Genomic DNA, 13,607 nt, shown 5'->3' with positions numbered 1-13,607 from the left:
TGACTCATTGGAAAAGACTCTGATGCTGGGAGGGATTGGGGGCAGGAGGAGAAGGGGATGACAGAGGATGAAATGGCTGGATGGCATCACTGACTCGATGGACGTGAGTCTGAGTGAACTCTGGGAGTTGGCGATAGACAGGGAGGCCTGGCGCGCTGCGATTCATGGGGTCGCAAAGAGTCAGACACAACTGAGCAACTCATCTGATCTGATGTAAGTGAAGAATAATTATGAACGCTTTTGACAAAGAGGAGGCATTCAACGATGTTAGTGACCAAATGAGTATGGGCAAAATACTAAAAGACAGAAATGAAATTCTTAGTAGCAGGTTTTACTCTTTGTTCTTTGTTAATCAATCAAAAAAGTTTCCTGGGCACACCAACGGTATAGAAGAAGGTACTTGATGGACATTGAATCTTTCCATTTAGGTCCAGAACAAGCTGACCATCTGAAGCCTTTTAAAGTGAGTGGTCTATAATACCAAGAGTAGATGATAGTGGCTATGATGTAAAGGAATGGATTTCAAACACAATTAAACTGACAGAATTCAGTTTCAAGAATATAAGGATTGACAAGCTTATTAAATAATTAAGAAATCAAGGACTGACTTTGGGTTTTTACTATAAACAGGGCAAGATTTTCTTAGCCAAAGGATATTATATATATGTTTTTAGTGCTAGAAAATATCTGTTAGACCCCAGGAAGGTGGAATAGGGCTGATAGCTATGAGGTTGTTTATTGAGGGGTTTTGGACTTCACCCTTTGGTTGCAAGGAGCCACTCACTGGTGGTCTTTTCTGCAGGGTAGTGCCATGAAGAATACAAGAAACACAAAATGAAAAAAATGTAAGCACCTTGATCCTCTAAAATTCTCTTTCAACAGCAGGTAAAACAGAGTATAGAGGGAAACTACCAAAATTGGTAGGTTCTTAAGCTGCATATTTCCCCACAATAAGTCATAGCCTATGTAAGAGCCATAGGTGAAATTGCAAGGAACTAATTCTGAAATCAACAAAGCATACTGGAGCCGGACAATACATATAAAGGTATGAATTAATGAGATCTCCCATAATTTTTTCAAAATGATAGGAAATAGGTTAAATTAACTGAGAGCTAAACTGTGCTGTTACATGGCATCAACACAAAGCGACCAGAGAATAGCAGAAAAGCACATGGCACTTAACTTCCCACGAGCAAGAGCAAAGCTACCGCTACCACAATTACACTTCCATGATGTGTGGTGAGGGAAGGACAGGGAGGCAGAAATTTGGTCCCTGCTCACGCCCTTGGCCAAGCATCATTGTACATGGCACAGCTACACAATCTATACTAAAGCCCCATGTTCTGGAGGGTGTCTGAAGTGCAGATACCGGAACAAAATTATACATATTTAAACCACATATCTAACTCCTTGAGATCCTTAGAGCAATCAATTTTTTTTTTTTAAATAAGTAACTAAGTCAATAGCATCTGAACAACAGATGAGAGTTAAAGCAAAGTCTGTTGGCTAATGGTAACAGCTTTTGTGTTCTTTCTTGTTGAAAATGTGCATGTAGCAGCATCTCCAATATGCTCACAAACTCGGATGCAAAAGGCTACGGAAAACAGTTGCTATTTTTACACCGGAGATAAAATCAAACACCACCTTTCAGATCTTAATTTTTCTAAAATAGGGCAAGGAAATAAAATCTGAATTACTAGATGTCTCAAGAATCTAGGACCTGTGATTTCTATCAGAGGAAAACACAGCAAACATTGGACAACGACAGGAAGAGCCAGCTCTGTATTCTGGGCAGTGGAGTATGAACCTGCCAACTCACATCATCTGAAATAAAATACAGAGTTAAAGTTTAATTTAGTAATATTCTAGAAAATGGGAAATGTGAAGCTATAATAGTTTTTCTATTTACAGACTACTGTAGTTAAATCTTTATAGTATTTTTCTTTAGCACTTTAAAGAGGATTTTTTAACCTTATAAATTAATATTGTAAAGTATTAATAATTATGATAATAGCAATATGTTTTTCTACTGATGCTGCAAAAACCGCCATATACTGAGTGGCTTAAACAACAAAAATGGGCTGAAATTAATGGGTTGGCAGGCTGTGTTCCCATCTGGAAGTTCTCCAGAGAGAATCCATTGCTCTGTCCTTCCCACCTTCTAGAGGCTGCCCACAGTCCTTGGCTCACAGTCCCTCCAGCTACATATTGCATTTCTCTGTATCTTCCACAGTCACATCTTCTTTTAAAATTTTTTTTATCTGTTTAATTTTGGCTGTGCTGAAACTGTTGCTGCACGGGCTTTTTCTCTAGTAGCGGTATGCGGGCTTCTCATTGCGGTGGGTTCTCTTGTTGCAGAGCATGGGCTCTAGGTGCTGACCTTCAGTAGTTGTGGCTCCCGGGCTCTGGAGCTCAGGCTCATTGTGTGGGCTTAGATGCTCTGCAGCATGTGGGATCTTCCCAGAACATGGATTGAACCCATGTCTCCTAAACTGGCAGGTGGATTGCCATCCACTGTACCACCGGGGAAGCCCTTCCACTTTTAAGACCCCTTGTTTTTGCCATACGCCCACTGGTGGAAATTCAGGATAATCTCCTTATCCTAAGGCCAGCTGAACAGAAAACTCAATTCTACCTGCAACCTCACTTCTGCTTTGCCAGGCAATATAACATGCTCACAGGTACTACAAATTGGGACATGAAAATCTTTAGGGAAGCCATTATTCTACTTACTGTGATAATGAACATTTATTGAATATTTGTTACTTGCCAGGCATTGTTCTAAGCAAGTTACATATAATTAAGCAGCTATAATTCTCTTAATAATAGATTTTATTGTTATTCCCATTTTTTAGATGACACAGAACGAGATTAAGTAACTTGCCCAATGTTACCTAGAGAGAAAGCACAGAAGCCAGGGTTGGCATCAGAGTGACAAATACAGTCTGCATTTTTAATCTCTGAACTCCACGACTGCAAAGGCGATTCTCATCTAAATATACTACAGTTCTGTGTTATCATTATTATCAAGGATGATTATCTAATAGCAGTCATGATAGTTACCCAGAATAAGGGCAAGTTTAACATTTTAATTGGTAAATGGATAGATAAAACCATAGAAACCATCAGGGAAAACAAGGGTTTTTTAGAGATTTGTCCCGTGTCTAGATTATGTGTGTCCCTAAATGTCACTTTGCAGTTTCAAGGTCACATGTACGTATACACACACACACACACACACACACACACACACAAACAGGGAGGGAGAGAGGGAGAGAGGGAGAGAGAGAATATATATATATATATATATATATATATGAATAACAGATATGGAATGGAACTTTCTGTTTCACTAAAATTTCAGTTGAAGATCCTTAACTGAGAACATCTGATGACAAATACCACTCAGCATTCTTAAGAAAGGCATCTCTTAAGGGTTTAATAAGAGATGCAAAACTTGCCCATCAACCATCACCTCCCATGATCATCTTCAGCCCATGGAACAGAAAGGTAGAGATTGAGATTTTCTTAGATGGGATATTATAGAGGTAAAGGCAGTAATGGAAAGAGGTGCTTCTTTATCAAATTGTGGGCATCTTGACAGCATATACACGGCATATATGAAGGTAGCTGTTGGAGAAGAATTAAAGTTGGTTTCTGATTGCACCCGGCTGAGCCATGCCTAGTCAATAGACTGGCTGCCTATGACATCTGTCTTACAGTCTCACTGAGTTAGACAACAGTGGACCAGTCTTATTTTGAAACTGAGGAAAGCAAGGCTCAAGGAGCCTTAACGTGTATGATGGTACTTAACATGTGTGATGCCCAGCAGTTTGTGTAGGAAGGTGATGGGTTCAGACGAAGGCCCTCTGACTCCAGATGCAATGACCTCTCCACTACACCACAGTGCCTCTGTAGGTGATGGCTGATGTGCCCACAGACCTGGCCACGGACACACCTGGAATCATAGTGGGAGTAGGGTATGGTTCATCTACCCTGTCGTCTCTGATTCAAAGGCTGTATTCTAGAGGTCACAGGTAAAAGACTCCTTTGCCTCTTGCTTTCCCTATGTTGACGAAGAAGCATTTTCTTTATTCAAATAATGCACTGGTACCAAAGGCTCTGGGCACTACCCATGCCTCCAGCAAAACATGTTTATGGCAGCTTCCTGCCATCACCAGTGTCAGAAGCCAACCAAGAAGGCTCCTTCTGTCTTTGCAGAAAAGGAGCATGCAAAATCACCAGTTAAGATTTTTAAGCATCTACATATGATCCAGCAATCCCATTCCTGGGCATATATCTATTCAAAACTATAATTCAAAAAGATATATGCACCTCTATGTTCATAGCAGCATTATTCACAATAGCCAAGAATGAAAACAACCAAAATGTCTATTGACAAATGCATGGATAAAGAAGATGTGTTATGTATACACAATGGAACATTACTCAGCCATAAAAAAGAATGAAATAAGGCCATTTGCAGCAACATGGCTAGAACTAGAGATTATCATACTAAGCAGGGTATGTCAGAAAGAGAGAGACAGATACATGATGTCATGTATATGTGGAATCTAAAATATGACACAAATGAATTCATCTATGGGACAGAAACAGACTCCTGTACATACAGTCTGTTACTCATATACATCCTTGCTATTGCCAAGGATGAGGGAGGGTGGGAAAGAGATGGACTGAGAGTTTGGGGTTAGTGAATACAACCATTATATAGAGAATGGATAAACAACAATGTCCTACTATACAGCAGAGGGAATAATATTCAATTCCCTGTGATAAACCATCGTGGAAAAGAATGTGTGTATGTGTCTGTGTGTATGTGTGTGTGTATATATATATATGTATATATATACACATATATATATATTCTTCTTCTATAACCGAATCACTTTGTTGTACAGCAGAAATTAACACACCAATGTAAATTAAGTATAGTTCAATTAAAAAAATATTTTTAGGCATCTAGCTGTTAAGGAAGGAAAGCTTGCATTTTTTTTTTTTTTGAGTGAACACAAATAAGTATTTTCATCAGGAGAGAAAAAACCAAACCAAAGCAAAGTAACCCAACTTTGCCTTCAAAAGCAGGTCCCTACCTTAGCATGGCACCAAATCCCTTCTTCTTTATTTTCCTTTCTGGATCTTCATTTCCCTCTTTCTGCTTTTTCTCCTTGACTTTTAATTTGCCCTTTTCCTTCTTCTTCTCCTTTTCTTTCGTTTTTTTGACTTTCCTGGCTTTATTTTCTGCATTTTCTAGCTCAGAGTTCCCCTGAGGGGCAGATTCACAATTCAGAGCTCCTTGACCAGAGTGAGAGCTCCTATCAGACAGACCATCTGCACAAGAGGAAAAAAAAAAAATCAATGCAGTCAGGGGCTCCTCTGTCAGTATTTCAAGAAAAGTTAAAATAGAGAAGAACAAATCAAAGCACTCAGGAGTTCTACCCTGCCACATGGCTACATGTACCCTTTGAAGAGACAACTGCCTAAATCTGGTTACGCAAGGCTTTTGCTGTTGGGAGTGGAGGGCCCTGGTTGCTTAGCCATGAGCATAAAAGGTTTGATATGGGCTGAAACGCTGATCTCTCTGAAAGCAGCTTGTTAACCTTGATCAGCTCAGAATGCCGACATGCTGGGAAACAAACAGGGTGAGTTTATTTCCAGAAGTTTCTGAGTGCAGCTATAACCCGGCTGTTTCAATGCAATTAATGCAGTCAGTCCTTGGGTTGAGGCTGCTTCTAATGACTTGAATAAGAATGTCAAGAAATGCATACTTAGTGCTGCTACCCTAAGGGCAAATGACAGTTGGTCCTTGTAGGAAATTGAAGGAGAACAATTCTTCAGTGGTTGGCCTGTAAAATAAATTGCATATTGCGTTATCCAATTCCATGTTCATTAAGCCAAAGGGCAAAACATATCAGGAAAATGAATTACTTTTAATATCAAAAATATAATTGTGATCCTTAAATCATTTTTCCCTGTGGTTGAGCACCCATTCGTGCCTATGATTCGCTGATAATAATGAGAGGAAGAAACCATTTCAGCAAGCGCGTCGCCGTACCGGCTTCTAACTCTTCAGGTCCATCGTAAGATTTGTCAATGGCTGCTCGGAAGCTCTCGTTGCAGCCCCGGCCGCGGACCATGTGTGGCCGAGGCCTGTGGAAGGGAAGTTCATTCTTCCTGACCTCGGCAACTGCGGTCTGTAGGCTCTCCAAGGAGCTGGACTTTTTCAAACCCAGAGTTGGACCAAAATCTTTGCTTGGAGAATCTGGAAAAAAAAGAAAAAAGGGCAAAAGGTCACCTTTCCCCTAAAGGCAGCCTGATGGAGTAGGAAGGCTTGTTGTTCTATCTCAAAAGGCAGGGGTGGGGATGTTAAGGGGGTGGGACTTGGTGTTAAACCTCATCTTTGCCACTTTTTGTGACTTTGAGCAAATATTTGACTTCTTAATGCCTTAGTTGCTTTTCTATAAAGATGTGGGAAGATTTAAAATGATAATACATGTTATATACAGAATAAATATGTATATATATATTTATGTACACACACATACACATATACATGAATTTGAAAAGCTGTAGCACTCTCTAGAGATTATACGTATGAGAGTGTGTATACACACACTCACATAGCCACACACACATCGAGCACCTAAGTGTTTCACGGTTCTCATTCTAAGCACTCCCATACATTGTAGCTTTTATTATTTCCAAAATTGTTCTTACAGTTATTAAGGAATGTAATATGCACAAAAATCAAACAGCATTGAAGTGATTTTAATTTCTGTCCTTAAACACTTTATCATACGCTAGCACTGTTCCTGTATAGTAAATGCAATTTATTTAGTCGACAGAAAAAGCAAAGCAAGGAAAGAAAACAACTTTTCTGTGTCAATGCTTACTGTTCCATATGTATTTCTATTTGATTATCTAGGAAATGGGGTAATTTTCTTTGCATGATATAATATTCCAAAAAAGCCTAGGTGGAGTTTAATAACTTATGTTTTGATATATAGTATTTTTCATTTGTACGGTTTGTCTTGCTCTGTTACCTGGCACTTTTCACTCATGCCTTGATCTCCATTCCCACCCACAGTCAGGCTCGCAGTTGTGTGTAACAGGATTATGCTATATAAATACCAGCAGCACAAGGATTATTTTAAAGATGGAGGGAATTCTAGCAGGGCTCTTTTCCACCAGGGCCAAAGCTCACGATCGTCTCCAGTTACAAAGATTACTGTCATGAAGGGGCTACACTTGCATTTCTGGAAATAGACTACCTTACAGTTTTTAGTAGATACAGATTGAGTACGTCTTATGGATTGTGAACATAAAGTAGGTACTTCAATGCCTAGTACATAGTAAGGCTCAGTAAACAGCTCTACCATTTCTGACTATGATCACTATTTTCGCTTCTACTAATGCTGCTGCCATAAATATTATTACTAGTTGCTTAAGAAAATACTAGGTAGTACAAGGAATAGAAAAGAAGTACAGCAAAGGCGTCATGCCTGTATAGACATGCATAGAGTTAAAAAACAAAATACACCATCCCATGTATTGTAAATATGTTAAAAACAGTCAAAATAATGACAATAATGCTAATAGCGAACAATGCAGAGAGCGCTTAGCCCAGTTGTAAGTGGTTTACCTGTACTGAAAGTGAAAGTGAAAGTCAAGTCGCTCAGTCGTGTCCGACTCTTTGCAACCCTGTGGACCGCAGCCCACCAGGCTCCTCCATCCATGGGATTCTCCAGGCAAGAGTACTGGAGTGGGTTGCCATTTCCTTCTCCAGGGGATCTTCCCAATCCAGGGATCAAACCCAGGTCTCCCACACTGCAGGCAGACGCTTTAACCTCTGAGCCACCAGGGAAGTAGTGCTACTGCCAATATTGTTCCCATTTTACAGATGAGGAAACGCAGGCAGAGGGCAGAGAAATACCTGGTCTAAAGATACACACTTAATAAGCATCAGAGCTGGGAACTGTTTTCAGGAAGCCCCACTGCGCCTTTTCTGCTCTATATTGTCCAAAGTTGTACTTGGCCTCCACCCTCTACTTGACTATGGTGAAGTGACTTCAAATGGTCTCTAGTTTCCTTATCTCTAACTAAGACCATTAGTCTCGATTAGCCCTGGGTCTAGTTAAACAGACAAAAATGCAAAAACTGGATGTTGTTTTTCCAGCTTCCCATTACCTTGCTGCTGCTGCTGCTGCTAAGTCACTTCAGTCGTGTCTGACTCTGTGCGACCCCAGAGACAGCAGCCCACCAGGCTCCCCCGTCCCTGGGAATCTCCAGGCAAGAACACTGGAGTGGGTTGCCATTTCCTTCTCCAATGCATGAAAGTGAAAAGTGAAAGTGAAGTCGCTCAGTCGTGTCCCACTCTTAGCGACCCCATGGACTGCAGCCTACCAGGCTCCTCCATCCTTGGGATTTTCCAGGCAAGAGTACTGGAGTGGGGTGCCATTGCCTTACAGGAAGCAATTTTGCACTTTAACAATATACATGATGACAATAAACATTCCATTTTATAGGTAACAGTGTATCATTAAGATACGCAACATAGATGGGATTAAGGAGGAAAAAAAATAAGAAATTTCAGGGACAAATTTCAGGTGCTACTTTGCAAATAGTAAATAGTAAGAATACACTGCTACCAAATCTACAAAGAGGTGTATTTCTTATAGTCCTAAGAAGGAAAGTTAGTGCAAGAAACAGAAACTGAATAAGATTGTTTCTGACAAGAAAACAAAAAGCAACAGAGAGGTGTGGGAGTATTAAAGCAACAGTAAAAGCTTTGGAGTTTACAGAAAATATTTTACACCATCTCTCCCTAGGGATCTGACATGAAGTTTGGGAAAAACATGAAGATGAAAACTATCTGAGGAAGCCTAGTTCCTCTATCAACAATAGTAATCATCTTTTATTTATTAATTGCCATTCAGGAGATTATATTAGAGCCCAAACTGTAAGTATTCACATCAACCTTTAGCAATAAATTCTAGGGAACATGAAAGTGAATAAATCATCCAAGATATAAGGCATGTTATCTAAAAGGAGCTCAGCAAGAAGTCATCTTTGAGAAGGAACAAATACTCTGTTACTCATTTGAAGCAAACTGAACATTAGGGATTCATGGGTTTTGCAGGATTAATAGAACTGGCAATTAATTCACTTTACATAAATAGAAGTCACAAATTAGAAGTGTCAACTGATGTTGGCCAAAATTATAGCCTAACTCTACTGGATGTGGTTAAAAAAAAACAAAAAAAACAAAAGCAGAAAAGCATTTGAGTCTTGGTTGTAAATGTGGACTCAGTGATTTTCAGGCTTGAAAACAACTTTCTTATTTATTTCTAGGGAATAAACAGGATACAGTGGTGGGGAAAAAAAGACTGATGTTAGAGATGAGGATTTGAAATCAGGAAAATCCTTACAAGGACTTATAGGTGCACTGAACTGACTGAACTGAATCTCTGAGTGAAAGGATCTTGGCTAGGGTTCTCATTTCCTTTATATGTCCAAGATGTCTGAGGGAAGGTTGAGGTTACTGGTTACGAGGGATTATTATAAGTCAACTGATGGCATCAGCACTAAATGCCAACCAAACACTTGGAATAAAGGTTTTAGTACATAAAGATTATATGTGAGCACAATAAATTGTCACATTCATTCCTTCTTCCCCACCCCCATTCTCCGCAGTTCCAGCTTAGGTTGCCATTGCATTGGGAATCCTGTAGCTTTCAAAAGGGGAAGATTTTCTGTGTATTTTTAGCCTAACCATTTATACAAATCATACTGTTTCTTAGGCTCCCACTTCAAGTAGAGGTCTCCTTGAAGGAATGATACGAAGGGAGTAATTAATCAAAATCAGTACCTCAGTAGTTCCATCCCACTGAAGTCATCTCCAAAGTGAGGACTCCTCACATTTTCACCTGTAGCTGATGTGATACTGTGGCTGATTTTAAGCAACTGTTTGAGACAGTGATCTCTGAATACCACATGGTATCAGTCATGAGATGGACGATGTCCAAATTTGAGCATTTACTTGTCCCATTTTGAGTATCTGAATGTAAACTGAGTATAATTTTTCAATGATTTCCAGGCCCATTTAGATTAGCTGCAGATGCCAAGAAATAGATCTTTTCCCAAACTTTAGTAGCAAGGCTTTATTTTTTTAAACTTATGACTTCTATGTTCAGTCACCATGTTCTCTAAGATACTGATAAACTTATCTTCCCATCAGAAACATGAACTTGACATTCACAAATTTCTAGAAACATGATACAATGTTTATCAAAGGTACCAAAAGAGGGATCTTGCATGAGAAATATTACATTTAAGGTAGGATAATAAAAGTATTCTTAAAGTTCCATGTGCTAAATTTTTCCTTAGATGTCTCCAAAAGAAATACCACAGAAAGATTTTTTTTAAAGATGCTATAGCTTTTTTGAAGATTTATTTGTTCCAAGTTGACTTGGATGGGCTTGACTTGAACCTGCAAGCCTTCCTCATGTAGAATAGAGGGAAATTTCAGGGCCATGTTTTCTGGCTCCATCAATCCTCAGACATATCCCCTGTTCCTCCTCACCATCCAGAAAAAATGCAGTGTTATGAAGACACTGAACACATACACCAAGTCTAAAGATTTAAAGGAATTCTGCCACCACGTCTCCCATGGTCGTGAAACAAATGAAGAGAAGGGCAGTAGAGAGCTAGTGTCCAAGTGGAGAGGTACCTCTTCAAAATAGAGTTAAAATACTGAAACCACTGCCTCAGTCTTCTAAGTAGAAAGTCCCATTTCAACATGTTGTTGTTCTTGTTTAGTTGCTAAGCTGTGTCCAATTCATTTGAGACCCCATGGACTGTAGCCTGCCAAGATCTTTGGTCCATGGGAGTTCCTTGGCAAGAATACTGGAGTGGGACCCAAGGACTGAACCCACATCTCCTGCATTGGCAGGTGGATTCTTTACCACTGAGCCACCTGGGAATTCCACTCACTTCAACTCACTGTAAAACAAAAAGTCCTTTCTGGAGGACTGTTTGGATAGGTTTCTGCCTCTTCCCTATGGCTGAGAACTGCTGCTGGTTCCCTGCAAGGCAGATGATTAGGATAATAGAGAATATGGAAATTCCCTGGTGGTCCAATGGTTAAGAATCCATCTTGAAATGCAGGAGACTCAGGTTTGATTCCTGGTTAGGGAACTAAGATCCCACATGCTGCAGAGCAACTAAGACCATGTGCTGCAACAGATAATAGAGAATAAAACACTCTATAGAGAGTAGGGATTAATGGTGAGTGATGAAGTGGAGAGGCAGTGAGACATTCCAATATCCCCCACTCTGCCACTTATTTTTTGAGTTATTAACCTTCCTGTGCCTGCTTCCTAATCTGTAAAATTTGGATAAAATGAGGATGGAAGAGTGCTTGGCATATGACAGGTACTCATAAAGCATTGGTGATGATTATTGTCATTGGTGTTTTTACATCAACTCTAAACATTGAGTAAGTGAAGCTCTAGGACAGTTCATTTGGTGCAATCCACCACTGCATTTTAAAATACAACTATTCCCCCTGCAAGAAGCTGAAAAAGGGCTCCATAAAGAAATACAGTATTATCCTTCCTTTTTTATCAAAAGTTAAACTAATTTTCCTTCAAACAACTCCTTACAGTTTTTTCTTTTGAAATAAGGTGTGTGTGTGTGTGTGTGTGTGTGTGTGTGTGTGTGTGTGTATCTCCATCTGTTCATCACATATAGAGGCTATTCTTGGGAAGATTAATAGTGGAGTCTTAGATACCCTTCTCCTTAGGCTATAATCATTTAATTAGTCTGAGATTTCATTGACAATGTTTGAACTTCCCATTCCAGCATTAAAATCTTGCAATAAAAGAATGCCTTAATCTAGAAGACCAGTAATTGGATCTTCCATTATTGATGAAATTGCTTCCAATACATTCTTATTAAAACATAAAGAATTATTTAGGGGAAGGTATTCACTTTCAGATACATGGCAAGTTTTCTTCCATGATAGAGCTTCATAATTAACAGATACTTATGATAGTTAACAATAAATAATGTATTAATCTGCACATTTCAGTAACATCGATAGTCCTGAAGGCATTTAGTGAAAATTAATTACATTTGAGCCCCTCCCCCTAAAACAAAGGAATTGTGCCTAGTAGTAAACTGGGGATCAAAATGATTGCAATGTTATCAAGGGGACTCAGCATGAAACTTGAGAAGGCCATGATTCGTCAAGATAGCTTGCTTCCATTAACAATTTGGCTTTGCTGTCTTATGAACAATGAACTTGGGCAAATACAATAAAAATGCTTTACTTGCTTCATGGAGAGTTGTGATGTGAAATTAATAGCCTTAAAACTCTTTGAATGAAAAATTATTACAAATTCCAAGTAGAAGTCACACCACCACTTTATTCTCCAACATATCTCACTTTGTCTTTTTATTTTAGATTAAACTTACTGAAAATTTTGTGTGTGTGTTTTTTTTAGTAGTTTCCCCTGGAGGCTAAATGCCTTATATGCTTTAATAGATATCATTGCAAATCCATTAGCCCAGAAAAAAAATTCCCATAATATATAAATGTATAATTTCCCAAATTATGTTATCTGTGCTGTGTCCATAATGGGCCTAATTACCTTCTTGCCTATCTCAATATTCCAAATATTGATAATCATTCCAAGCTTATCGCAGTGCCCTGTTTCCTATTCATTACTGCAGGGCATAATGTAATCTGGTTTATATGTTATCTGCTGACATTTGGGTCTCAGTTCTTTTACTGGCAATTTCCAAGTTCTCTAGGAGAAGAGTTTATTTTTTATTTTTCCTTTTAAGTCTCATAAATCTCGGGGTCTAATCATTTCCTGAAATTCATGTCAAAATATTCAATAATGAACTTCTCATTCAGAGTTATATATTTGTATAATCTCTCCTACTCTGACTCTAAACATTGTCTATTTTAAAGTGAAAAGATCTAGAGAAAATTATGGGAAGATTAGGTGGACAAATACAACAAATGATTTGATTATAAATGTGGGCATGGCCCTCCAAGTGACTCCACATCTACACTAAGTGTTGCTGTACACTTTACTTTTCTTCACTAAAAAATCTCTCTTTTATTTATAAATGGAAAGTCAAAACCTGATGCCATATTTTGCTTTTTTTTTTCCTGGACTCAAATTACATCCAACAAATGTAATAAATGGTAAATTTACTACACTTAAAATATTCTGATGACAATCTCCTGTCTTTTTATTTTTTAACTTTGTGGATAAGAAAATGGATGCTGTGGTTCAATTTAGTAGGCAAACTCTTAAAAAAATACATATATTTAAAACCATATCTGAGGAGATTCTGTTAAGGCACCTGGAGAACTCAGTCAAATCCACGGCCCACAGACTGGTTTGTTGTCATCTTTTGTTTTCTCTCTCTTTGCCTTGTCAGGATAACTCTACCGGATTAAAAACAACAACAGTACCCCCAAACTGGCATTCAGGATAATAACAAGTTTAAAAATTATACAAACAGCATTGTTGTCTGGAAGGAAATGTGAATACTTAAAGAAGAAAAAAAAC

The 13,607-nt window shown here is 38.7% G+C and overlaps 1 protein-coding gene across 2 annotated transcripts in view; it reads right to left on the bottom strand.

Annotated features, from left to right (window-relative positions):
- The window catches only part of PARD3B (par-3 family cell polarity regulator beta), a 1,167,183-nt gene that overhangs the window by 332,531 nt on the left and 821,045 nt on the right, over positions 1-13,607 (bottom strand). For both annotated transcript variants that reach the window (XM_002685527.5, XM_005202765.5), the window contains exons 17-18: positions 6,074-6,280; positions 5,112-5,349 (exon numbers count right to left, since the gene is read on the bottom strand). In XM_002685527.5, coding sequence (XP_002685573.1) covers positions 5,112-5,349; positions 6,074-6,280 — 445 coding nt within the window. The remainder of the gene's footprint in view (positions 1-5,111; positions 5,350-6,073; positions 6,281-13,607) is intronic.

This window comes from Bos taurus, chromosome 2 (assembly GCF_002263795.3).
Source record: "Bos taurus isolate L1 Dominette 01449 registration number 42190680 breed Hereford chromosome 2, ARS-UCD2.0, whole genome shotgun sequence".
NCBI lineage: Eukaryota > Metazoa > Chordata > Mammalia > Artiodactyla > Bovidae > Bos > Bos taurus.
This window is presented reverse-complemented; position numbering and strand designations above follow the sequence as displayed.